Here is a 26,332-nt window from a genome sequence, read left to right on the forward strand (position 1 = left end):
CCGGCCGCCAATTTTTTTTTACCCAGCTCAGCCGCGGCCTGCCTAGCGCATGCGATTCGGCGGACAGTCCGATTTTTTAATAGCACCCAACAATAAAATGGCAGGTTGGCAAAGTCAGTCTGCATAATTCCAGTAGGGGCCTATATACGACTACGTACATTTTTTTTTAATATAGATGAAGATATTTTCCCAACCAAATGAAATGGGCATGTTTATATATCTCATGGACATTCATTTGTGACTGATGAGATCTATTTAAAAAAAAAGTAAAATCCAATTCACTACAAAGTTTGTCCATGCAGCCGGCAAATTTCCCACGCCTTGCGTAATCGTAAACAAACCACACGTGAGCTCTGTGATAAACAGCTGATCACGATCACCGTGCTAATGTCTTGGCATTCAAGTCAGGAAACCCATTTTCTTTCGTAATTTATCGCATGTACTTCGAGAAACATGAATATAGCAAGCAAAAGAGGGAGAACTTTATGTCACGAAACTCCGTATCGGTGAATATGAGGAAACGAGTTTCTGATGAAATCTAAGGACCCATGCTCGTTCCAGGGCACGCCGATACCAGCAATTCAACGCGGTGTATTTTCAGCGCGAAAGTAATTGATTATCGGAACGCCCTCTATCACCTGTTTGAAGCTAGTCATAAGGAGAAATCTCCATCACGCTATTATATGGAGCAAATTCGTTAATTGTTCGCATTATTATTTTTATCCATGTTGGGGTCTACCAGCAGAAAATTTAAAATCGTCTAATACCATCAATGCTAAGTCTTTACTGCTTTACGTAAGCTTTGTGGGGCGGCTAAGTGAATATTAACCATGCTTAATTTCCAATTTATATCAGTTTTGAGCAGTGGCGGATCCAGGCCGGGGGGGGGGGGGGGGGCACATCGGGCCGTGCCCCTCTTTATCTTAGAGCCATAGTACAAATTTTCAATGTAAATATGCCTTTTTTTACTCAAGTGTGCCCCATTTTGAAAGTCACAGCATATATTTTAAAGGCAATATGTCGTTGAAACAGAAATGAGGACCCTTTTTTGTTGCTTTCTTTCTTTTTTCTTTTCCAATTTTACTTGGACAATTTAAATCCTACTGTAGGATGAAAACCTTTTCCCCCATGTCAAATTTCCCTCGAGAAAATGTGCCCCTTCCCTTTGGAAAATCCCGGATCCGCCCCTGCTTATAATTATGAAGCTCATTTCCCTACAGAATTCCTTTCATAAAGCAAAGCATTTAGGGGGGCCTGAGAAAAATGTAGAGTGAGCTGATTTGTCGACAGCCAAATCAAACCAATTAATGTCTTCACTGAAAAATGAAAGGAAACAGGGTAGAAGGATAAAGATATATATATCTTTATATATAGTGTGCCACTGCATTTGTTTTTTTTTTTCATTACTTTGTCTTATCCTTATTGTATTCATGTCTAAATTTTGTTATGATACTATTATAAATCTGTCACATTACAATGTACTTTCATGTCATATTACGATTATGTTTTATGTATTGTAAAATTTATTTTGACTTTACCATAAATGCAGAAACTCCTGCAAAAAAAAGGATAAAGAAAGAGAAGCCAACCCCCGACCCCTTAAAAAAAGATTTTCGCTCCCTGATGAAAGAGATTTGGGCAAATTAAATCTCTACATTACAGCATACCCATGTGCAGGGTGCGGTGTATCAAATTTTTAGGTCTGAGTCTCTGACTATCAAGAATGTTTTCCCGGTAGCGCTTCGCGCTCATATTATTTATTAGTTGTGGTGTAGCAGTTCTGATTTATCGACTGGTGAGAGCCCCTGTTCCCCTTTGAAAGTCACAGCATATATTTTAAAGGGAATGTGTCATAAAAACAAATTCGATGACTTTTTTTTGGGGGGGGGTCCAATACTTAAACGAAATGAACCCTATATTTTGGGGTGAAAAACTGCTTTTTTTTTGCTAGTCGAATTTTCCTCAGAAAAATTTGCCCCCTTTTGGAAAATCCTGGTTCGGCCCCTGGTTATGAAGTGTCACCATGGGGCCTATAGAGTTTCCTATCATCAAGTAAATCACAGCACGGGGGCCTGCATGAGAACAATGTAGCGTGAGCTGGTTTGTTGAAAACCAAATTAAACCAAACAAACAAATAGCCAAAAAATGTCTTCACTCAAAAATGAAAGAAATTAAGGCAGGAGGGGGAAAAAATCTGAGACGTCAACATCCGACCCCCCCCCCTCTTCCCTTAAAAAAATATTTCCGCTCCCAGAAAGAGTTGGCCAATCTCTATATTTTAGCATACCTTTAGGTTTGATTATCAAGAAAAAATGTTTACCGGTAGCGCTTCGCGCTCCTATTATTTATTAGTTGTTGTGTAGCAGTTCTGACTATCGATGGTGAAAGGGTCGTGGTCTCGATTCCGGACTGTATTAGGCAAGGAATTAATCCACACTTTTAATGTGTACCCGGTAGTTCGGAACAGCTTTCGCCGGGGGGGGGGGGGATTTTTCACCCATATTTTCGCCGATCGGCAGCTCAAAATTGATTTTTGTTTGTTTCTTTGAAGGGTTAGTCCTAATATTCACTTCTTAGCTTATCTCATAAGCCCTATTTAGATATACATATATTTCAGTGCGAGCATTTTTTTTGAATTTCATGTATTTTGTAATGAAAATCGATCATTCGGCGCAATGTATGTGCTCTTGAAGAAAATGTGTATGTAACTAAATAATTACTGCGAGGGCAATGCACGAACAAATTGTTTTCAATATGAATATTTTCCAATATGAAGTTGAAGGCCCTAACACATGTAAAAAATCCAATAATGCAAGCGTGAAGCGCGAGCTGATTTATTTTTTTTTAATTCCGACCTAAAAATGGACATTCTAAGCACTTTTTGTGATCATGAACACTTTGGGTAATAAAACTAAACAATGTGCATATTAAACTGTTTGCGAAACTTTTCGTTTTACAACCGATTTTGGTGAAATCTTCAGTGTTATGCTTGTTGGATTTTTTCTCTTTTTATTCAAATCGACTCTTTGTTGGGGGTGGACTTGTACTTAAATGAACGAAGCAAGCCAAAGAAACACTATTTACCCCCGGGATTTACCCCCGCCCCCACCCCCGGCCCTCCTCTGAAACACTGACCCGATCATGCATGGGATTGAGTAGGTGAACCCAGAACGCGTTGGTGAACTGCCCGTGAACTGCCAATAGGTTATAATGTCATCGCAAAGGTTCCAACAGAATGCCCTTTTTGAGAAAAGGAAAAACAGAAGATGATCATTTGCCTTTGAGAATTTCACCAGAACAGAGTAAACACAACGGTTGAACCAACGAAAGCCAAGTATGCAGTACCATCAGCTCCATGGTAAAGTATAATACTAGAGACCGGCTTGATCGACACAGGCAGTTACATGGTCTGGGACATTTTTATTGTTGAATCAACCTACAATAACAATGGTGTCTTTCGTGTCCAGTACACGTCTATTCACGGGATTCTATCGAACGACAACGGAGCATTTTGGAAAATGCTTGAGGTAGGTTTATTTAGAAAAGCTTATTTGCATTTAATAGATAGGGATGATCTTATCAGCATATAGGCCATACACAGTAAAAAAAAATTATGCACGCTGTTTAATATATGAACCTTACAGTAATTGTTTAAACAGTTTTAACAAGTGAACATGATTGATTAAACGGTTAAACAAATACTGTAAGGTTCATATAGTAAACATCGTTGTCTAAAATCTTAAAAAGTGTTTTTACTGTGTATACGTCAAAATTTGTTTGGGTAGACACAGACATTGGCCGAAAGCAGCAAGTAGTTTTCTGCACTTTGTGATAAAAATACAAGAAGAAACATATCATACTCGTATACGAGTCATAGAAAAAGGGAAACGTTACACTGTAAAAACTGCTGTGTTAAAACTGACACCAATTGGTGTTAATAGAGGACCACACCCTGAGGTGTTAAAATTACACCCTAGAGATTAAACATTACACCAAAGAGTGTAAATTTAACAATAGAAGGTGTTGTATATCTATAGGTGTGAAACTAACACCACCAATTTAACACTGGTGTATAATAACTGGTGTGGTCCTCTATTTACACCGGTTAACACCACAGTTTTTGCTGTGTATAGAAGGTGTATGAGTGGTGACTAATACCCTTTTCATAAACCTATCCTCCAATTAGCCGCCTAAGAGTAATGCGGATAATTCAATAAAAATTGCGTTCATAAACTCCGAAAATAAGCCGCATTATTTTTACGAGCGCCCGTCCTGAAAAAGGGGGATAATCGCCATGACAACTGGACACGCCCCCTCCGATGCGGTTGTGTTGGAAAAGGGTGACCTTGTGACCGCACCATGGCAATTATCCGCATAATTTGGAAATGCGTTCATAAACTCAAAATCTTGTCCCGATGCTGCTATTATGCGGATAATAGCAGCATCAGAGTAATGCGGATAACTCTTGTCCTCCTCCAATTTTACGACCAAATTATGCTGCTATTAGCCGCCTAATTCATTTTAATGGGGTTTATGAAAGGGGTATAATAGCCCCTGCGTACACTGTGCAGGCCCTCATTATAGCGAGTGGGTTGTAGTCGTATAGTAGTAGGCCTAATGATGATATATGAACCATAATTATGTTAATTTGTGTCGCATATGATCGGCTTCTGGTTGAAACTAGTTAAGGGAAAAGAATCCAAGCACTTACACTATTTTGAAATTCCTTTAGCATTTACAAGGAAAAATACAATCTCCATCAAAATCAATAGTTATCATTTATTACAAATACTTTTGATTATGCAGGACTAGGGAATGTGTGGTTATCACAGATCTAGGAATGGATTAAGTTCACACACTGCTAAAGTTACAATTTTTATTGGAGGGTAGTCATATGGTCAAATAGAATGTGAACAAATTATAGAATGTTTAATACTTTGAATAGTTAATTTTGACAGATCCTGTGTAAGGAAGACTGCAGTATTTTTGATTTATTTTTATTTCTAGTTATTTATTTATTCATTTAAGGTTGTTTTTTTTTTTGGGGGGGGGGGGGGAGGGGAGAGGCTCGTTTCATCACTGTGCACTCATGTTGCGGAGTACAAATTTAGCTCACGTTACCCTGCATATTATGTTCCATAAAGCTTGGTCCGATGCAAAGAAGAGAAAGTTTATAATATTTCGTATCTGTCTTCCCCTGTTCGTCAGAAATCGTCTAGTTTTCACAAGGAGCTGTAATATGCAGCGAGAAACCACCACTATGGATACCGTATACCCTCAGTTTCAAAGGTTTTTGACAGATATCCTGAAGGCAAGTCCAGACAAATACCCCAAGTCATATCATCTGAAGCAGTTCGGTTGGAACGATTTCAACAAAATTGGTAAGAGTAGAGACAGTCACTAACTTTTTGTGTGATGAACATGTATTGTATTTTCATGTATTTCATATTATATTGTTTTTATTAAAAACGTCAACAATTTCGTCACTCGCTTCGCTTGCAGGCAGCATTTTAGAAATTTTACATACGCCATGTTTCCCAACAATTTTGGGGGGCTAATTACGCCATTGATAATGGTTCTATAAACTGTTGAAATGGAACGGGCTGGTTCAAAGTAACGTTGTCTCTTCGATTTATAGACATATCCTTTGTCTTTGCTTGTTCTTGTTTAAACAGGAGCCATTCACCCTCATTACCATGTGGGATACAGTCTGCTGGCAGCACTACAGCATTCGCCAGCCGCTGCAGATGGTGACCCTGACAAGAGCACCTCTTACTTTGGCCGCTGTTTCAGTCTCAACTTCCTCCCTGCATACCACTCTACTAATTTCGTTTCCAGGCCAGTCAGATACGATTCCTACATTGCCTATCTAGGTAGGACATCTACGTACATCGGCATTGAACTTCGAGATGACGAGTCCGACCTGCTTTACCTGACGGGTCAAATGCAATGCATGACGATTGACCTGAAAGAAAAGAAGCTCCTACCGGTTAGCCAGGAATCAATCAAGAAGTATGAGGGTAAGATCACGCTGAAGGAGGCCCCAAAGAGGCATCAGTTCATGCCAGCGCAGTTTGCGAAAGATGATGTCTTCAAGTGGAAGACTGCAGTTCAGTGGAGTGACGTGGACCACAATGGCCATGTCAATCAAATGCCGTACATGCGATTCATCTACGATGCAGGGAGTTCTGCAGCTGTGGCGGGGTACCTCAAGTCCTTCCACCGTGAGCTGATCCACTATAGATTGAAGACCTACGCTGTGGAGTACATTAATGAGATCCATCAAGGACAAGAGCTTAAGATTCTCTGTTGGGAGGCGAAGGACAGTCCGGGTACAATCCATTTTGAACTTCATGTTGAAGGTCATGTTGTCAGTAGAAGCCATCTGATATTCGATGTACAGCCGCTGGCCAAACTCTAGAATCGACATTCCTTTTATGAGACCTTTTGTCGAAAGACCGAGCAACGTCTTTCGTTAAGGGGAGCGTTCCATGAACGGATCTTGTCAGACGTTTTATCCGACAGTTAGGCTAGCTACCACAGTAAAACTGCAATCAACATCAAGGAAAGTTTTCAGATCTGAAAACTTGTCGGACAAAATTGTTGATGAAATGCTTCCCAGAATTCCTACATGCATCCTTTCATCTCGAATCCACACAAAGACGGTGTGAAAAGAAAAAAAAAAACCGTCATGGAGTTCCTTTCGTGGAGCGCACTTTGTTAAAGCGCCCCCAATGATCAAGGCGGAAAAAGGGTAGGAACAAAGTCGTTGCCCGACTAGACATCACAACTATTATCATTTCGGTCCAAAGTAGATGACTCTGAACCTGCGTTTGGTTTTTTTTTTAGGTTGCCTCCTCCGTTTTCATCGTTTTGTTACTTCATTGTTTTGTTTTGCAGATTAGTCAGATTCGTTCTTGTTAAATTGTTTCGTGTTTAGATTTAGTTTTTCTCTGTGGTGCCTTTCTCGACTTTACTAAGGCAAGTAATTCAATTGTTTACTCCACTTAATTACATAAATTAGAATGTTATGTTATGCGAGGTTGGTCATAGTCACACTCTTGGTTTGAAAGTTATTCAAAATAATTGGATGGTATCATATCAATCTATAATTTCAGGTGTTTTTATCCTTCATGTGGTGTACCTCAGTGATCGATTCTATGTCCTTTTTAGTTTAAATCATCAATCTCTTAGATCGTGCGAAAACTGAAATTCATACTGGAACTGAATTACTAACCCGCCTATAAGAATTTGCAAAATGGTCCCTTGTCGAAAGAGAAAACACAACACACTATCTCGATAGACAACCATGCATGTTTGTGGGAGATCAAAGGAGCCACATTGTATAGAAGATAATTCAACAATGCGCCTATATTATGTATGAAAGATGAATATATTATATCTATATATTGTATATTCCATGTATACTGCCTAAAATGGCTTTACCGAGTCTAATGCAATTTTTTTAGCAATCACTGCACCGGAAATGACCCTCTAAACTTGACCTTTGCTTTTGACCTTATAGCCGCATATGCAAGAGTACAATGTAAATAATACCATCTGTAAAGTCAGACTGTAATGATTGTTGTGCGTTCACAGCGGATAATGGATTTGTTTCCTATAAAAAGACTCTTATATCTTTGGACTCGGTTATGATGAAAAAACGGAAAAAAGCTTTCAAACGGAAATATTGAAGATAATTGTAGGTGGAGTGATTATTTCTCTTATTTTTCATTCGCTTGTGAGAAAAGGGTTTGCAAAAAACGACAAAGTTATCATCGTCAGTATTATGATCAGAGCATTATATCATGGAGTGAATAACTGTCAAAGTGTGTTCCTTCCAGGGGAGCGTTTCATCCATTTTTGTTGTTTGACAAGTTGTCAGATCCGACCCCTTTCCTTGAATTTGATTGGCTGAGAAGCACAGTTCCTATGGTAACTGCCCCTCCCCCCCGAAATTGTTAAAACTTACAGTTGTTTATTGACAATTTTCACAGAATTCACCGAGAGTGTGCACGAAATTCTTCCATTTTACTTCAGAAAGCGCAAAAGCGACCCAATAACATGACCGGTCACTTCTCTCCGGCCGTCACTTTTGAATCTCTTCGAAAAATTTTAGCCCCCCCCCTCCACAAGAAAAGAAAATATCTCGCACACGGCCATGGACATTATGGACAAAAAATGACTCGTAGCATAAGACTTTGGGAGAGAGTTGCGTGAAAGGACCTATAATTATATCGGGCGTTTTATCCGACAATTCATGTTTTCTCTAAAAATTGCCATAGTAACAGAGCTTCTCAGCCATAAAAATGACTCGTTGCATAAGACATTGGGAGAGAGTTGCGTGAAAGGACCTATATATCGGGCGTTTTATCCGACAATAATTCATGTTTTCTCTAACAATTGCCATAGTAACAGAGCTTCTCAGCCATAAAAATGACTCGTTGCATAAGACATTGGGAGAGAGTTGCGTGAAAGGACCTATATATCGGGCGTTTTATCCGACAATTCATGTTTTCTCTAAAAATTGCCATAGTAACAGAGCTTCTCAGCCATAAAAATGACTCGTTGCATAAGACATTGGGAGAGAGTTGCGTGAAAGGACCTATATATCGGGCGTTTTATCGCGACAATAATTCATGTTTTCTCTAACAATTGCCATAGTAACAGAGCTTCTCAGCCATAAAAATGACTCGTTGCATAAGACATTGGGAGAGAGTTGCGTGAAAGGACCTATATATCGGGCGTTTTATCCGACAATTCATGTTTTCTCTAACAATTGCCATAGTAACAGAGCTTCTCAGCCATAAAAATGACTCGTTGCATAAGACATTGGGAGAGAGTTGCGTGAAAGGACCTATATATCGGGCGTTTTATCCGACAATTCATGTTTTCTCTAACAATTGCCATAGTAACAGAGCTTCTCAGCCAATCGCATTCGAGGAAAGTCGATCCGACAAGTTCTTGGACAAAAATACCACCTGGAGATCCCCTTTCAAAAACCACTCCCCATTAGTGGTATTCAGTGGTGATTCAGGTGACGATATTTAGCAGTACCCTGCCGTAAATAAGGTGGCAACACCAGCAATTGAAACATATCAATAAATACATTCATATTGATAATAAATGAATAACACAAAGAAACCAATGAAAATAACACATTTGTCATTATTTTGCATAAATAGTTATTTTAATACCAAATGATATACATGTACAGCACGATGTGGTATATTTTTTTCATATCACAGTATAAGTACAGACTCTTGAGCAATGTGCATTGTGGTTATTAGGTGAACATCTTTCTTTGCACGCGTTAACACCAAGCAATACGCGTTTAATTCACACTTTATTAAGTTCATGTAAATGCACCAATATAATTTGGAGGAAATTATCCTCCGTTACTCTCACACAACAATCATTTGAGTCAGACATCATCATTCTTCCTGAAACTGTTTTATGAAGATACTTAGAAACATTCTTTATGTGGACACCTTATAAATAACGTGACATCGTCAACAAAAAGTAAAATAGCATGAATTACATTGAACACGAAAGCAACTAGTAATTATTTTCTCACACGGTTAAAACGCTGTTTGAAATTGATAAACGACGACGTTTACATTATATAAGTACAGTAGTGTTTAAAATCTTAAACAACAAAGGTAGTTTTTTTTTTAATTTAATGCTCAATATACGCAGTGTTTTATTTAATTCTTTCTGCACAGTAAAAAAATATACAACGCTGTTTAATATATGAACCTTACAGCAATTGTTTAAACAGTTTAAACACCTGTTTAAATCTTAAGCAACAAAGTTTAATTTTCAATATCTAATTTTCAATAAATTAAACGTGATTGTTTAAATGGTAAACAAATACTGTAAGGTTCATATAGTAAACAGCGTTGTATAAAATCTTAAACAGCGTTTTTACTGTGTGATAAAATGGATTCTCTCATTGTATTTTGGTTTCCTGTAAGTCACAAAAACTCTTTTTGAAATACAGTTTATTCTTTTATCCAGTAGTTGCAATCGTGTTCATATATCTAGGCAATAATATGCAACGTGCAGCAACGTAAAAAAATAAGATAAACCTGACTGATACTATTGCACGGAATCACTAAAAACACAACTGTAAACAAAAAATGAGTTTGGCTATAAATAAGATGCAATGGGGCATAATAACATCACGTTAAAACAAAAAAATATGGTAATGGAATAAATGTTCAATGCCACTGCTTGTAGTGCTTGTATGAATTATATATATATACACAGTGTCTTTAAACTGTCATTGCTGATCTCACGCTGGAACATCGATACGAATTCTTTCAATAATAATTAAACAAAAAATCCCGGGTTAGAATGACCCAGAAAGTGGCTCAAAATTGATACCCGGAATACAATGACCGATGTGACGGAGTGAGGAATATATTTGACCCCAAAATGGTTACATTGGACCCTAGCTAGACTCTTTTTGACCCGGAACGGTCTGTGGTACCAACAGACTCTGTCCCCGGGTCAGTCTGACCCGCTTCTCGAATCAATCTGACCCCTCAAGCGTCTGATAAGGGCAATGTAAGCATTTAAAGCCAATAGAGCTCGTCCATTAATATCTACAATTACTGGCACTTCTAAGTATCATAAACTTTTTATTTTTCTCCCTTTATAAATATGAACAAAAAGCCTCTAAACTTCACACACTATCTTTCTTTACGCTTAATTGCATATCAAACAATTATTTCTGCAATTCTATATGAATAATTAGCATGACAATGTTTCATCAGTCTTGTTCCACACGATCGGAAGTGTTGTAACTTTATCACTGTATAAACAATCTTGCTTTAATTCAATGATTCAAAGCACAAGACAATTTAGAGTATATATATTTTGTGGACCTTACGGTATATTTCTAGTGAACTTCTATCAAGTTCACTAGTGGCACGTACTTGGGATAAACTATACAGAAATGAAAAAAAAGACTAAATCATTTTCTGCACCGATCTAGTTAAAAAAAACGTCAAGTCCACCCAAGAGAAATGTAGATTTGAATAAATAGAGAAAAGTCAAACAAGCATTATGCTGAAAATGTCATCAAAATCGGATGTAATGATAATAATAATAATGTTTTATTTACCCAGGGTAGCCACTTCAGTTAGGAAACTGCTCTACCAGCTGGCCCTGCATAACATAATAATGGTATTATGTAAAATGAGAAAGTTATGACATTCTAAAGTTACGCTTATTTTTCACAAAAACGGTGATATGCACAACTTAGTGACATGCAAATGAGACAGTCGATGACGTCCCCCACTCACTAATTTGTTTCTTGTTTGAATTATATAATATGATATATATATTTTTTTACAGATTTGACAATAAGGACCAACTTGATTGAACCATGTAGATCTAGTATTAAACAATGCAAATTCCACATGTTCAGGTAGGAACTAATCGTTGTTTGACAGGTTAAAGGGAAGAGAATTTGAATATTTCATATAATAAAATACAAAATAAATAGTGAGTGATGTCATCATTCTCCTCATTTGCACACTGACAAGGATCTGAATATAACTGTTTTGTGAAATTAAGCGAAACTTTAAAATGTCATAACTTCTTATTTCACATCCGATTTTCATGAAATTGTCAGTGTTATGCTTGTTTGATTTTTATCTTTTTATTCGAATAAACTTTTTGTTGGGGTAGACTTGTACTTTAAGCCAGATCTCTGCTATGTGCGACGAACTAATCCTGGGTGACTTCGACTGCATAAGTAATATTTCTCAATTTGTGAGTTGTGTAACCTCTACATGTAAACGTAATGAATTAACAGATATAAATAATAACACGTAAAAAGAGGAATTTTAAATAGACAAGTAGATTAAAAAATGACAGAGAATATCTTGAACTAGAAAGTTAAATCAAATAAACCCGCATCTTCTATCATGTCAGCCCATGTGTTAATGCTGATAATAAACTCGGAGAAATTCTGTAACCAACAGGTTGGTTATAAAAAGAACCTACCAGTTGGAAAACAAATTGGCAGTTTTTTAATCAACAGTTTGATATTTCATATTTTAAACAACATGTGGTTTTGATATTTTAATCAACAGTTGGTAATTTCATATTCTATTACACTAACAGTTGGTAATTTCAAATTTCATTACACTAACAGTTGGTAAATTCATATTTAAATCAACAGTTGGTAATTTCCTATTTTAATCAACAATTGGTAATTTCCTATTTCAATCAACAGTTGGTAATTTCATATTTTATTACACTGACAGTTGGTAATTTTACATCTTAATCAATAGTTGGTAATTTCCTATTTTAATCAACAGTTGGTAATTTCATATTTTAATCAACAGTTGGAAATTTCATATTTTGTTACACTGACAGTTGGTAATTTCATATTTTAATCAATAGTTGGTAATTTCCTATTTTAATTAACAGTTGGTAATTTCATAGTTTAATCAACAGTTGGTAATTTCATATTTTAATCAACAGTTGGTAATTTCCTATTTTAATCAACAGTTGGTAATTTCATATTTTAATCAACAGTTGGTAATTTCATATTTTGTTACACTGACAGTTGGTAATTTCATATTTTTATCAATAGTTGGTAATTTCCTATTTTAATTAACAGTTGGTAATTTCATAGTTTAATCAACAGTTGGTAATTTCAAATTCTGTTACACTGACAGTTGGTAATTTCATATTTTAATCAATAGTTGGTAATTTCTTATTTCAATCAACAGTTGGTAATTTTATATTTCAATCAACAGTTGGTAATATTATATTTTATCTAACAGTTGGCAATTTCCTATTTTAATAAAAAGTTGATAATTTCATATTTTAACCAACAATTGGTAAATATTATTAACCAACATGGTTTGATTAAAACACATTCTGAGAATGCAATATAAATAGAGTGTGCAATGTAAAGAGACCCTGTTCTGTAAATATTCATTATGAAAAATACGAGACATTTGACTTCCTCCTGCTCGTACGCACGGGCGTCCGTCGATATAACACATATTTTTATGAAAATATGCACCTTTTTTCTTAAAAGTTGATGGAGAGGGGGAAAAATTAATCATATCAAGTTGGGGTATTCAGTAATGAGTACAGGAGAAACTATATTTCACTGATTTTCATGATTCATCCCATTTGATTAACTCATCTATTCGTGTTTTGTGGCTAATCTTTCCCTTACGCATTGCTTTTTGGCAGAAGTTCTATGGAAAATGCACCTTTTTTCACACAAACTTTGAGACACTCTGTATTCATTCCCCCCATTGCTCGAGAATGAATGGGCAGTTAACGACGGGGTTAAAGATTTATTGAAGAATGGAATGTATATTTCATGAAAATGAAAGCCATTTCCCCATTGGATGTTATCTTCAATACGTGTTTTTTAGATGAAGTCAGTTATCGAATAGGCTCTCCTGGCATTTGAGGTCTCTATCGGTGACGTCACTCAGGATCGTCATGCCTGGACCATCGGCCAGGCAGGGGTCGCAATGGTATATGATTTATGCATAATGCACTCGATATATACAATAATCTTGTCCTCCCGTTCAAATGAATGTGAAACACATATAATTTCCATCAGAGCATTCAACAGGAGTACTGTAGTACACATTTCTTTGTTATAAGTGAATTAAAGTCCCTCCAGTGAGTTTGCCTCACCCCTATTGTGAAAATGTATCACCCCTAAGTTGTAACACAGTCAGCTGTTTGCACTCAGGGTCACTCCGTGACCTGTGTGTGCGTTCAAGAGTTGTACACGATTTTCTGTCTCATTTAGGCAGAAATCTTTCATAATGACCTTCATATTTCATCTCAACGACGCGACGCCTCAAACTGAACCGTATATTATTCATTTTTATCTCCGAAAACACGATATTTTCAACATTACATAGCTGTAGTAATGATGATAATAGGTAATGGTTTAAGCTGGACAAGTTATCACAAAAACTATCAATGTAAACATTAATATTGATCATTAACAAATAATACAAACCTCATAAAGGTATTTGTTGACTCATTTCCCGACAAACGCCACAATATTGATGGGAATGTCAATGGATTTTGTGACCATGATGCTGTACATGTACAGTTATTCAGATATATCGTGAAGTTAGGGTTATATTAGCATGCTGGGCTGACTGGTCTCAGTGGTATGGGCACGTTATCGGAAAGAACACGCGTCCGAAACGTAGATGGCGCTATTCTACATCACCTTCGGTGTCGTATCCAGAGAGCATGTCCAACGACTGTCCCAACAAGACCTTTATTACTATTCTATCAATTTCAATGGCAACCCGAGGTACATGAAGGAAGTGCAATTCGTCAGAATAAAGTGTGCGAAGGTACTTAAAATCACATCAGAGCTGCAATGTTTAGATTTTGCCTATTTACCTTATTGCACCGCATCATCCAATAGCATTGAAAGAATATCATCTGACATGATCACGTGACTCACGACTCTCAGCAAGATAACACTGGACAAAACTTCAATAGTATAATTCAAGAGCACATGCTTACTACTAAAGCCTTGATTTACCAGTTTGCAGCGTGTATAAAGACTTAGACTTGCACATATTATTACCCTATCTATACCTCTTTGGTAACTACAATGAATATTTAGGCCTATATTTTCTAGGAACCAGCATGGCTCTCATTTGTTACTGGGGATGAGATAAAATTTCTGTACGAGTTCCTTATTTGGGGAATAAATATAATCGGGCTTACAAAGCACAAATGTTTTGGGTGTTTGCGAATAGGTTAGTGCTCATGTAATTTGACATTCATGGTTATACTTCGGATATACCCATCAAGATTAGAGATGGCAAGATGTACAAGTGATGTTTTTTTTTAGTCATTCCTGACCATTAACGTCCCTTTCTACTGTATCACACAGTCTGTGAACAAGGAATCACATCCCTAACGGTACACTCTTCACTAGGATTGGCTGAGGCAGCCAAATCAAGAGCAATAAATAAGCTAACAGCGACGATCAGTGTCCATCGGATCAAGCTTCGTGCCGCAGGAAGTTGTTGACAGTGTCGAGAAGGTTTCCAAACCCTTGGGCGATGCCGCGGAAGTGGCCCGGACGTTGAGGGGGGTCTTCCGTTGGAGTTGGGTCATCAACCGCGGTCCCGTCTTCATCTGTAGCTGCAGCTCGTAGTCTCTTCACCTCTTCGTTGCTCACACAAACCCAGCTCTCGCCGAAGTCAGCATGGGCGATGTCGGATCGGCTCGAGACCTGTGATGGCCCTGGAGACAGGTTGGAGTTGAAAGGAATAGAATGGTTTTAGTGATGACAAGTAATGCGTGGCGGTCGTGAGTTTTCATTGTGGAAAAGAAGGAAGAGGAGGGAAAAGAAAAAGAAGAAGATGGAGAAGGAGAAGAAGAAGAAGAAAGAAAAAAGAAGAAGAAAAGAAAGAAGACGAAGAAGAAGAAGAAGGAGGAGAAGAAGGGGAAGGAAAAGGAGGTGGAGGAGAAGGAAAAGAAGAAGATGAAGAAGGAGTAGAAGAAAAAGAAACATTTTACGTATGTCATAAACGTTTGTTATCAATTTCCATTCGCCAATGACCTTAAACTATAATGCTCAACTACTTTTCATATTAATGTAGACATTTCATAAAAAGATTTACACAGCATCAAAGGGAAATGCATGTTTATTTGGTTAAATAACGTCAAATACTGTGCAAAATTAATGTAATGTTTTCCTACATATGGCAGTATATGAAACGTTTCATTGTTGAAGAGAAAAAAAATCCAAACAGGTACGACATGATTTAACAGGGGCCGCGGAACGGTTTTCAAAGTGGGGGGGGGGGGGGGAGGGCTGACCATGCTAAAAAAATCACAATCATATGGTCATTTTTACAGTTTTTACACGGTTTTGGAAAAAAGGGGGGGGGGAGCTTCAGCCCCCAGGTTCCGTGGCCCCTTTTTAAAGGTTTAACATACCTATCGAGATGGACTTGCTATCTTCTCTGTCATCTTTGCTCAACAGTTCTTGGGACTGCTCCTCATCTTCGGTGCTCATCCGGTCTTCATCTGAAAGTAGCCAAAATCAAATCTTATCCCATTAAAATACCCTGTTAATTGAAATACGTAACAATAGTAATGGAAGGCACTTTACAATCTTGATCCCCAAATATGAAAAACTAATTAAATGCATATACCCGTCTTCCCTGGTAGCAAAGAAATGGACAAATTACCACGAAATTTCGAGAAACGGGAACATTCTTAAAGTCCCTGTTAAAATAATGGTCTTTTTTTTTTTTTACAGAAATAGGAACACACACACGGGTTAAAACGTATGTGTCCCCTTTCATCTGAAATAGGAATATTCCTCATTATTAGGAACAGTGGCAGGTATATTCATGAATAAAATCAAAGTGGATACATAATCATATTAAAAAAATGTTGGTTGAAGCAAAATTTATGGTCTATAAATTGTTATGTAGTTTCTTGAACTGCAGGAAATTTAAGCTGCTTATACTAGCTCGTTGCGTGCTTTGATTTAGAAAATGAAAAGGCAGCAGTTACAGATGGTTACAAAAACAGAGTTGGCTAACATAAAATCATCCTGATGAATGTATTCATTCAAACTGCCATCATAATAATTTAAAACAAATGAATGTTTTTTTTGAAAACATTAGTCACCCAATTTCTACAGCTACAAATCAATATTTAATATCCATGAAATGACTTTAGACTTTTGAAGAAGTGGGCAAATGACCGTGACCTATGACCTTACCTTCGAGTGGTTCTGGAATATCTGTCTGTGTTCCTTCGTTTAGTCTGGTCTCGACTGGGGGCTCTTCTACCACTACTGAAACTGAAGGGGATGGATTTGAGATGGATGGAGAGAGAGAGAAAGAAAAAAAAAAACAATAAACGCAAAATGTAGTCATAGGCATATGATTTACTGAGAATGATCAGACTTTTTCCCCTTATATCATTATCATCAACAAAGTGAAGATAGAGGCGTACATAAAACGTTTTCTACTGAAATTATAATGCAACCTGAGAACCGTTAGAGGGTATCGACACTTCCATAGATAAGTGTTGGCGCCCTCTACGTTTATTTCTCAAACAAGAAGGAAGAAAAATAATTATAGTCTTTACTCTCCTTGCGACAACCTTTTTTTTCACCCAGCAGAGAATATGTTGCTAAGTTGTAGTCTGTATCTCAAAAGTTGGAAAAGTTGGTTTATAGAATATACAATTTAGGGACAATAATCCACATTTCTTACTTCGTGGAAAGCGTTTCCTTCTTTTCTACCTGGCAAAGTTTGACAGCAAAACGACTGGAACTTTGAACCAAAATGTCAATATACCCCTTATTAGAAATTAAAAAAAAAAAATGCAGAAAAAGAAGGATCGATGGACATCGAGTTCAACAACCTTGTCAGTTCCAAAAGAGAGAAATGCTGTCGCCATGTATCCACATTTTGAGCACGCGCAATGAGGCACTTGTATGCAGAGGAAATCCATATTAGCCCGGCTCATTAACAGTCATTGTAAACAACCTTTACGACTTGCTGTGGTTTTCCAAATTGTCTACACAAAGGCTAATCGAGAACTTAATATTAACCAGTGCCAAAAAAGTTTGTCTTTGTTTTTGGTCGTACATACATCCTATTACATCATCATAGGGACGGTGACTGTCTTAGAAAGAGTTGTGATCAACTGATCCGATCAATCGCAACTATGGACAGCCAGCCACGTCAATATCTAACATACATGTTCCTTCAAATTTTTTTCATGAATTATCATAATTCATACACTCTAAAAAATGAAGTGCTAATTCAGCTCTTAAAGAGCGTGTATAGTGACTGCACTTCGGAGTGCTGATTTTTCTCGTACAAATTTGAACTAGACAAATCAGCACTCCGAAGTGCAGTCACTATACACGCTCTTTAAGAGCTGAATTAGCACTTCATTTTTAGAGTGTATATTCACTGTTTTATTGACAATTCAGTATGCTTCTCTTTGTTTTCAAAGGACAATGAGCAGACTTCCTAGAGAAAAAAAATATGACATTGATAGATTTCCATAGACTTGAGATTGATTGGATCAATCGCAACTCTTGGTTAGAAGGCCGGGCCCTGGTCGTTCAGTTACGCATGAATTAAACACGATCTGGGACCTGTTGGCGAGGGATGGGGGGGGGGGGGCTTAGATTCTCATTCACCTCGAACGGAAATCCTTTATTCTTTTTTTTATTGAAACCCAATTAAAACAAAACATATTTACAACTTCGCACTATAAGGTGATATAACATAAAACAGAACAAGAACCCGTTAACTTCAGTTGAAATCCGTTCCTTTGGGAGTGAAATTCTAGCTGTGAAAATGAATGTGGATCAAAAGTTTATTACTAGTCCAAATTTTAGTTAGGTTAAATGAAAGTAACCCCTCCTAAATGTTAAAGCGATTTTTTTTTTTGGGGGGGTTATCTATTGTATTAAATCGAAGAATGACATTTTATGAAACGGCTCCAGCCAGTCCCCTGGTTAAAGGTCAAGCCCACCTCAGAAAAATGTTGATTTGAATAAATAAAAAAAATAAAACTAGCATAACGCTGAAAATTTCATCAAAATCAGATGTAAAATAAGAAAGGTATGACATTTTAAAGTTTCGCTGATTTTTCTAGAAACAGTTATGCAAATGAGAGAGTCGATGATGTCCATCACTCACTATTTCTTTTGTTTTTTATTGTTTGAATTACATAATATTTCAATATTTCAAATGGAGCGTTGTGGCCCAGTGGATAAGTCTTCTGACTTTGAAACAGAGGGTCGTGGGTTCGAATCCCAGCCATGGCGTAATTTCCTTCAGCAAGAAATTTATCCACATTGTGCTGCACTAGACCCAGGTGAGGTGAATGGGTACCCGGCAGGATTAATTCCTTGAATGCATGCGCGCTGAGAGGCAGCTCGAGCTAAAGCCGGGGTAATAATAATAATAATAACAACGCGCCTCGGAATAGAATATTTCTAGATAGATGGCGCTATATAAATGCCTATTATTATTATTATTTTTACAGAATTAACAATAATGTGAAACTTGACTGAACCACATAATGTTAAACAAATGTGAATCCACGTGTTCATGGAGGAATAAAATTCAATTATACATGACAAGGGGGAGAAAATAAGAATATTTCATATAATAGAATACAAAAGAAATAGTGAGTGGGTGATGTCATCAGTCCCCTCATTTGCATACCGACCAGGATGTGCATATATAACTGTTTTGTGAAATTAAGCAAAATTTCAAAATGTCATAACTTTCTTATTTTACATCCGATTTTTATGAAATTTTAAGTGTTATGCTTATTGGATTTTTCTCTTTTTATTCAAATCATGTCGTTTTGGGGTGGACTTGTCCTTTAAGGTGCCAGTTGTCACAATATAGCTAAGTTGGATGAAATTTGCATATATCTACTAATAGGATACCCAAATAAATCTTGCGACTCACTCATTTTATTTCCGTGACCTAAATAATGGCGAAAGGACTTCCCTTTCCTTTCCAAAAATACAAAGAACACAGCTGACCGACATGGTATTCATTCTCTCTGTTTTGTTTTGATTTTATAAACACCTTAAAAGTTTGAAACCATTTAGAGGTTTAATGACGGGAAACAGGAAAGGATTCACTTATAATGGCTGATAGCCTCACCTGGTTCTAAAGTGTAGTGATTGTTTTCTTTTGGACGAATGTCTAAAACGAGAGAGAAAAAAAGTAGATACCCAGCATTTAAAAGATAAGATGTTTAGCTTTGATGTTTATGAGGTTAAAGAATAGGCCAGTTTTATATGAATCGATCAGCTTTGAGTAGATATTCGTATAAAGGGTCAGATGGTAAAAGCATGGCTGAAATGAACTATGGTGTCTGCAATGTACTGCGGTAACATGCCGCTAAATAAGAAATAAGAAACCAAAGAGTGAAGTGATTTAATGCTAATGTATTTAGCGAGGAAGATAATAGAAAAATGAATTACAATATCACAATTAAAGGTTTAAAAGTTAAAATCTGCCTATATGCAATTTCCAAAATAAAAGCGTTTCCACCACATGGTTAATTTGTTAAGGTTTACAAATCAGCTAATATGCATGTTCTATGTACGCATTATTAGCGAATATTTATATAGGGTCCAATTAGCTTGCCTTTAATGACGATGAAATAATTCAGGCCCAAATTGCCCTGAGCATGCGTTTGATCACTACTATAGTACGGACTATTATCCCATGGAGAAATATATATTAAAAAAAGAAATAATAATAAACAGAGCAAATCAAATGAAATATATATACATATATATATATCTATATATATATATATATATATATATATATAAAATATATATATGGGATAAAAAAAAATCAAATTACCCATCAGTCAATATAACTACTATAAGTTGGATACTAGTATTAGCAAACAGTAACTACATTCACAATTTCACATGAACCTTAGACTTGGCAACATCTACATTATCAATTGTATAGATGGCGTCATCTAATTGGTCAAATGATTTGTGTTAAACATGATTTTAAAGCAAAGGTATCCCATGTCCAAAGCTTTCCCATAAATAAATAAATAAATGATATTGATTAATCATTCCATGAGAACTGGTGTATCATTTGAAATTCATTTGAAATTGTGTACTGGGTCTAGATGACATTATAGTTCATGACGAGTATATATATATATATTTCATATATATATATATATATATATATATATATATATATATATATATATATATATTTATATATATATACTTCACCCATATATATATATGGCTGCTATTGCTCAAGCATTTTTTTGCTTATATAGTGTGCCACTGCATTTGTTTTTTTTTCATTACTTTGTCTTATCCTTATTGTATTCATGTCTAAATTTTGTTATGATACTATTATAAATCTGTCACATTACAATGTACTTTCATGTCATATTACGATTATGTTTTATGTATTGTAAAATTTATTTTGACTTTAAAATAAATGCAGAAACTCCTGCAAAAAAAAAAATATATATATATTTCACCCATTGTTCGTAAGGATGGAAGCTAAGTTGTATCTTTATTGATGCAAAACCTATACAATTGAATATTCTGGAAATACTAATGCAGATCGAACCAAAGTCTACTTCCGTCACCAATCCAATGCAAAGCGATAACATTTGGGTAATACAAGGATGCACTCTAACATCAAACTAGTCAAAATGACTAGATTATTGGTCAGCGGGGTGTTGCTGAGTCCATATATACATCGCCAGAAATGACCGTTTCCAAGTCAACTTCGACAAGAAATTAAAACTTGTTGAACCAAGCTAGTCTTTCATTTCAACCGGTTTGTTACAATAGTCTGCAACATAGTTTCCACGTTAATGACCTTCAAGCGTGAACACAGTTATTTGGCTAAAAGATCCGGGGGGGGGGGGGGGGGAGGGGAGGGGGATATTGCGAGCAAGCGATTTTTTCCCTTTTTGGCCTTTTGCAACAGAATATGTTAGCATCATGTTTTGATAGATTTTGACAGAATTTCCAACAAGTAATATCACATTTAAGTCCCAAGTGCATGAATATTGGATGGCCCAGAATGGGATACCATAAATATTCAAAGAGTTATAAATAAATAAATAAATAAATAAACAAATATATATATATATATATACATATATATATGTAATCATGGTCAATATTGTTAATAATTTAGCATATGGATGGTTAAGATAGTGACATGAAAATTATACTCCCGCATGGCTTTATGGATGATAACGTACTACAACTGGGATTAAATATATCATTTAATGCAGAAATACTGTACATGAAAATAAGAACACGGCATCAAACATGGTCATATGATAAAAAAAGAACTGAAAATGAAAACAACATCACATATTCTTGAGATAAAGAAATCATCATAAAATATACAAAAATGACATTCTCGCAAATAAATTTTGATCATCTTCCCCCATATCTAAAGCTACAAAATGATAACATATTTTTCGGGAATATACGGGGCACCAAGTTCAAAGAAGAAATATTAGTTATGATTTTCAGAAAGTTCATTCGAAAACACGGCAATAATGATTCCGAAAATCATCTTTCAAACTTAACACGAAAAGAGGCCTTGAACGAAAAAGAGCTTAAACAATACAGATTTATATAGAATCATTTTCGATATCGCCAAGGAAGATAATAATTAAAAAGAGGATCGCCTTTATTAATGTCCAGTGTCCTAATATGTCGGAGTCCGCCATATTAAGGCACTAGCGGACACATTTGTATCGCATTTTTTTAAATCAACGTTTTTTTTTTTGGAAGTCAGTAATAATAATAGTACTAATAATAATAATGATAATAATAATTATAATAGTATTAATAATAATAATAATAATAATAATAATAGTAATAATAATAATAATAATAATGATAATAATGATAACATAATTTATATAGCGCCAATGATTATCATGATTATTTAGTTAATTTGGGTCGAAGAGTTGGGATAAAGATTTCGTGATGAATGTGAGAACAGAATCAGTTTCAAACTGGTAGTCCAGCATTTTGAAGCTGTGTGAGGGTGGTTCAAAATTATATAGTGGTCCAACAGTGGTTAGACAGTTCCGAAGAGACTCGATTTATTTTCATAAGATGGGTCCCCACTCCCTCATCTCAAGTATAAGAAGGTTGCCACTCATGTCAAGGGCGGATCCAGGATTTTCCAAAAGGAAGGCACATTTTCCAATGGAAATTTGAAAAGAAAAAGAAAGGAAAAACAAGTCCTAACTTTCAAGGGGGGGGGGGGCACTAACCGGCTGTGCCCCCCCCCCCCGGATCCGCTATTGACTCATGTCATAAGTATAAAATATACTTTTTTCTGAAATGTCCTCGCGTTTTTTTTTCTTGGAGATACAAGATTTTATCAGCCCGCCGAAAAATATTTGTAGGCGGTTGGACTGATTTATGGAAAGGATATAATGCTAGCATACCTGAACCTTTCTCCAGGTCAGTGAGCTGCTCGTGCTTCGTCTGTTCCCTCGATGCCGCTCTCGATCTCGACCTCTTTCTACTCTTGAGTACGAGTATGACGACGATGAGGAGAACTATGAGTACTAACAGGATAGCGACGACGATGACGATGATGACCACGAGTGGTGAGCCATCGGCTGTAGAGTTTGAATGAGAATGAACAGTGTTTCAAATGGATGTTCACCAGACAATACGATGGCTTCAGGAAAAGCAAAAAAAATAATAAAAAATAAATAGATGAAACGAAAAATAACGGGAAATACTGGTGAAGGTTTGATGAAACTCCGTGTCAAAGAATAACGAATTTATGAAATTTTGATGATTTCGATTTTGTGACGTCGCAGATTGGTCGTGTGATAAAAATGTACAGAAATATCACTTTCTGTCAGAGGGTTGAAAGCGATTTTATTAATTGTGTGGGGATCGTCAGAAACATCGTTACATACTCACTTCTACAAGTAAAGTAAACCCAACGCTTCATTTATCATGCTCCATTTAAAAAAAGAAATGAAAATAATTGAATTCACATTACATGATATACGGGGAGCTGCTCGCATACGACGCAAAAACACTCAAAACCTGTAAAAAATTATACCGCTCGTATTCTTTGATAGATTTTCATCAAAACCCCCTTTCCCGAACTTTTTTTTGGCTTTTACTAAAACCAACTTATTGTCAGGCTGATCTTCCACTTTAACAATGGGATTATAACCATTAAATTATTAAGGACGAAGTGATCCTTATGGTATGATTGGTTGTGCATGATAAGTGACCTGTCATTTATCTGCCATAACATAGATTTACTAATGACCGGTAATGAGCAGTCATAAGTATAATGACCGGTCATGTTTTGTATTTTGTTTCGTTCTGTTTTAAACGAGGATGGAATATCAATTAACAAGAATCTACATTACTCTTCTAAAAGATATCAAGCACTTTATTTTGCTAGGTCATTAGAAAATTTACCCGAATCGGTAACGTTAAAACATTGCAGACACACTCGGCTTTGCTTCGGGCGCATTCAAACTCTTCAAATGGCACCGCGTGCTTGTAATTCTTACTAATAACCTTGGTAATGTGTATTATCGTATACTAGCGCCTGGAGTACTCTGTAAGAGTGGATAAGGAAATAGCACCCAATATCCACTCTTCAGCGTACCCATGAAGAAATTTGTAATTTTGATTGGAAAATTTGTAGAAAAATTATTCATTATCATGGGTATGTCTGCTCTTAAGCTCTAAATTTCGTTTATTTTTTAACCGAATAAAGCATAAGAACTGTCAAAAGAATATTATAAAAATAGGCAAACCGATTTAATCTTGCAATTGTTAAAAGCAGTTTGAACACAGTACACTTTGGTGAATACTTAGGTGAATGTCTCCATTCGTTCATTTTTGAAATGATAATACCTTCTACTCCTTGGACGGCGACTACGCTCCATCTGTCCCCCGAGACGGCTTCTCCGCTAACATTACATGAAAACTCCTGTCTCTCAAGGCTAGCTATGACTTCAAATGTCACAGACATGCTCTGTGTTCCATCAGAGTTATTTGTCAACGTTCTGTAACTTGGAATATCACTATGAGAATTGTTCGTCCATCTTAGATCCACCAACGGTCGAAATCCAGACATCTTGCACGTTAAGTTTAGACTCGTCCCAGCCTCTTGTTTGATTACACATGTGTTGTTTGTACGTTCAACGTATTCATGGCCATTTGCACATTCTGGAATAAAGGGATATGGCTCCTTTGGAGCGGCTGTATAGGAGGCAATAAGAATAAAGAGAGCGTGTGTGAGAATGAGATCAATTAATCTTCATTCGAGTGTGCACTCTGGGACATTAATTATTATTAATTACCTTTATCTGTTCATCATCCTCTTCTTACACAATTGATTTATTTGATTGATTGATTGATTTCATTTTATTTTATTTCTGTTGCATAAATATGCAACATGACATTCAGGCGATACAATTAAGTTTTACAAAACATTTCAAGCAATAGTCATAGCAAAGCAATGAAAAATAAATATTAACAAGAAGCAATATTCAATGAAAAGAAAATGACAGTTTAAACGAATGCAGGAGACCGCCATCGTGAGCGGTTAAGCTTGAAAATGGTGGCGGCCTCGTTACATCATTACATTAATACATCATTATAATTCACTACGTTATTAGTCCGTCTGATCTATCGTTGTTTTCTCTCAAAAACTTTATACTTTCTCTATAAAAATAAAATTACAGGCTATTTCATTCTCTGTATTATCAATATTTATCTGAAAAGGTACATGACTTGTTACGAATATACTTACAAAGAACACGAATAGTACTGGCATTTTGATGACCCTTGGGGGCGCCAAATAAAATCACTTTACAGACGTACGATAGCCCCTCGTCCTCTATCGTCGGGGGCCTGTGTAGAACCAACGACCTGTTCACTGAAAGACTGAAATTCCCGCTCTCGATTCCCGATCCCGATACCGCATCCTTGAACACTTTCACGATGGTTTTTAGTGAGGGAGCCTCCCCTTCCTCCTTCTGCTCCATGCGGCTCCAGGAGAATGCGTATATCCGTTCTCCCTCCTCGAGCCGTACATCGCACGGGATGGATTGGTCTTTCTGGTGGAGCCATAGAGATACTGTACCCTGGGTGATGACTTCTAGTGCTGATATTCGCTCGCACATCAAGGAAGCTGTGGGGGTAGACCAGAAAATAAATGAATTATCAGCTTTTTATGATACGGTTAAGACATGGTATGCATCTAAGCGTTTACAGATTGATCATTACCCCGGTCATCGGATTCCATCAGTCTTTCCCCGCACACAATGTGTGCACACCCTCCACTCCCTGGGGGAGTATTCCAACTGGTCGCCACTGAGGCGCACACCGAATACTGGACAAGCTATACAGCGATTTTCACATTCTAACGGGTACCTATGTAGCACCTGGGTAGAGAGTGGCAAAGTGTGGATTGGTGCCTTGCCAAAGGACGCGAGGCTGAAGTGGGATTCGAATACACGACCTTCTGATAATATACAAGGCGAGATTCAGAACCACTATACTACGCCGCGGCTCTTAAAGGTGAAATAGATGTCAGATTTGGTGGTATTTTGGCCAAAAGGTGTAAGGTTGATCCGCCAGCCGCTGATCTCGGAATACCGGGGGGGGGGGGGGGTGTTAGTGGTTAATGATTAAGAAGAAGCTGTTTAGAATGATGAAGATGGCACTGTTAGAAAATTTATCCTTAAAATAAAAGAAGTTCCTGCAGCAGAG

The 26,332-nt window shown here is 36.7% G+C and overlaps 2 protein-coding genes across 4 annotated transcripts in view; one reads left to right on the forward strand and one right to left on the reverse strand.

Annotated features, from left to right (window-relative positions):
- The first annotated feature begins 3,409 nt into the window (after positions 1-3,409).
- On the forward strand, positions 3,410-6,795 carry LOC121420005. The gene is made up of 3 exons (XM_041614516.1): positions 3,410-3,527; positions 5,209-5,381; positions 5,676-6,795. The coding sequence occupies exons 1-3, from the start codon at positions 3,448-3,450 to the stop codon at positions 6,419-6,421; spliced, it is 999 nt and encodes a 332-aa protein (XP_041470450.1). The 5' UTR covers positions 3,410-3,447; the 3' UTR covers positions 6,422-6,795.
- A 7,034-nt stretch (positions 6,796-13,829) lies between these two features.
- Positions 13,830-26,332, reverse strand: part of LOC121420006 — a 36,508-nt gene continuing 24,005 nt past the window's right edge. The window contains exons 1-8 of one of the 3 annotated variants that reach the window (XM_041614520.1): positions 25,994-26,146; positions 25,371-25,751; positions 24,470-24,817; positions 23,020-23,196; positions 19,701-19,742; positions 16,772-16,852; positions 15,976-16,065; positions 13,830-15,276 (exon numbers count right to left, since the gene is read on the reverse strand). In XM_041614520.1, the coding sequence (XP_041470454.1) occupies positions 15,032-15,276; positions 15,976-16,065; positions 16,772-16,852; positions 19,701-19,742; positions 23,020-23,196; positions 24,470-24,817; positions 25,371-25,743 (1,356 nt within the window). In that variant the 5' untranslated portion in view covers positions 25,744-25,751; positions 25,994-26,146 and the 3' untranslated portion in view covers positions 13,830-15,031. Of the gene's footprint in view, positions 15,277-15,975; positions 16,066-16,771; positions 16,853-19,700; positions 19,743-23,019; positions 23,197-24,469; positions 24,818-25,370; positions 25,752-25,993; positions 26,147-26,332 lie in introns of those variants that run through there. The other 2 variants (XM_041614517.1, XM_041614519.1) reach the window with 2 other exon arrangements.

The sequence above is a fragment of the Lytechinus variegatus genome, chromosome 8, assembly GCF_018143015.1.
Source record: "Lytechinus variegatus isolate NC3 chromosome 8, Lvar_3.0, whole genome shotgun sequence".
NCBI lineage: Eukaryota > Metazoa > Echinodermata > Echinoidea > Temnopleuroida > Toxopneustidae > Lytechinus > Lytechinus variegatus.

What these genes read in the sequence shown, in the direction of transcription:
- LOC121420005 (XM_041614516.1), top strand. Translation starts at nt 3,448, where the DNA reads ATGGTGTCTTTCGTGTCCAGTACACGTCTATTCACGGGATTCTATCGA. An exon ending in CATTTTGGAAAATGCTTGAG is followed by an intron (nt 3,528 to 5,208) that starts GTAGGTTTATTT and finishes CCTGTTCGTCAG; the next exon opens with AAATCGTCTAGTTTTCACAA. An exon ending in GAACGATTTCAACAAAATTG is followed by an intron (nt 5,382 to 5,675) that starts GTAAGAGTAGAG and finishes TTGTTTAAACAG; the next exon opens with GAGCCATTCACCCTCATTAC.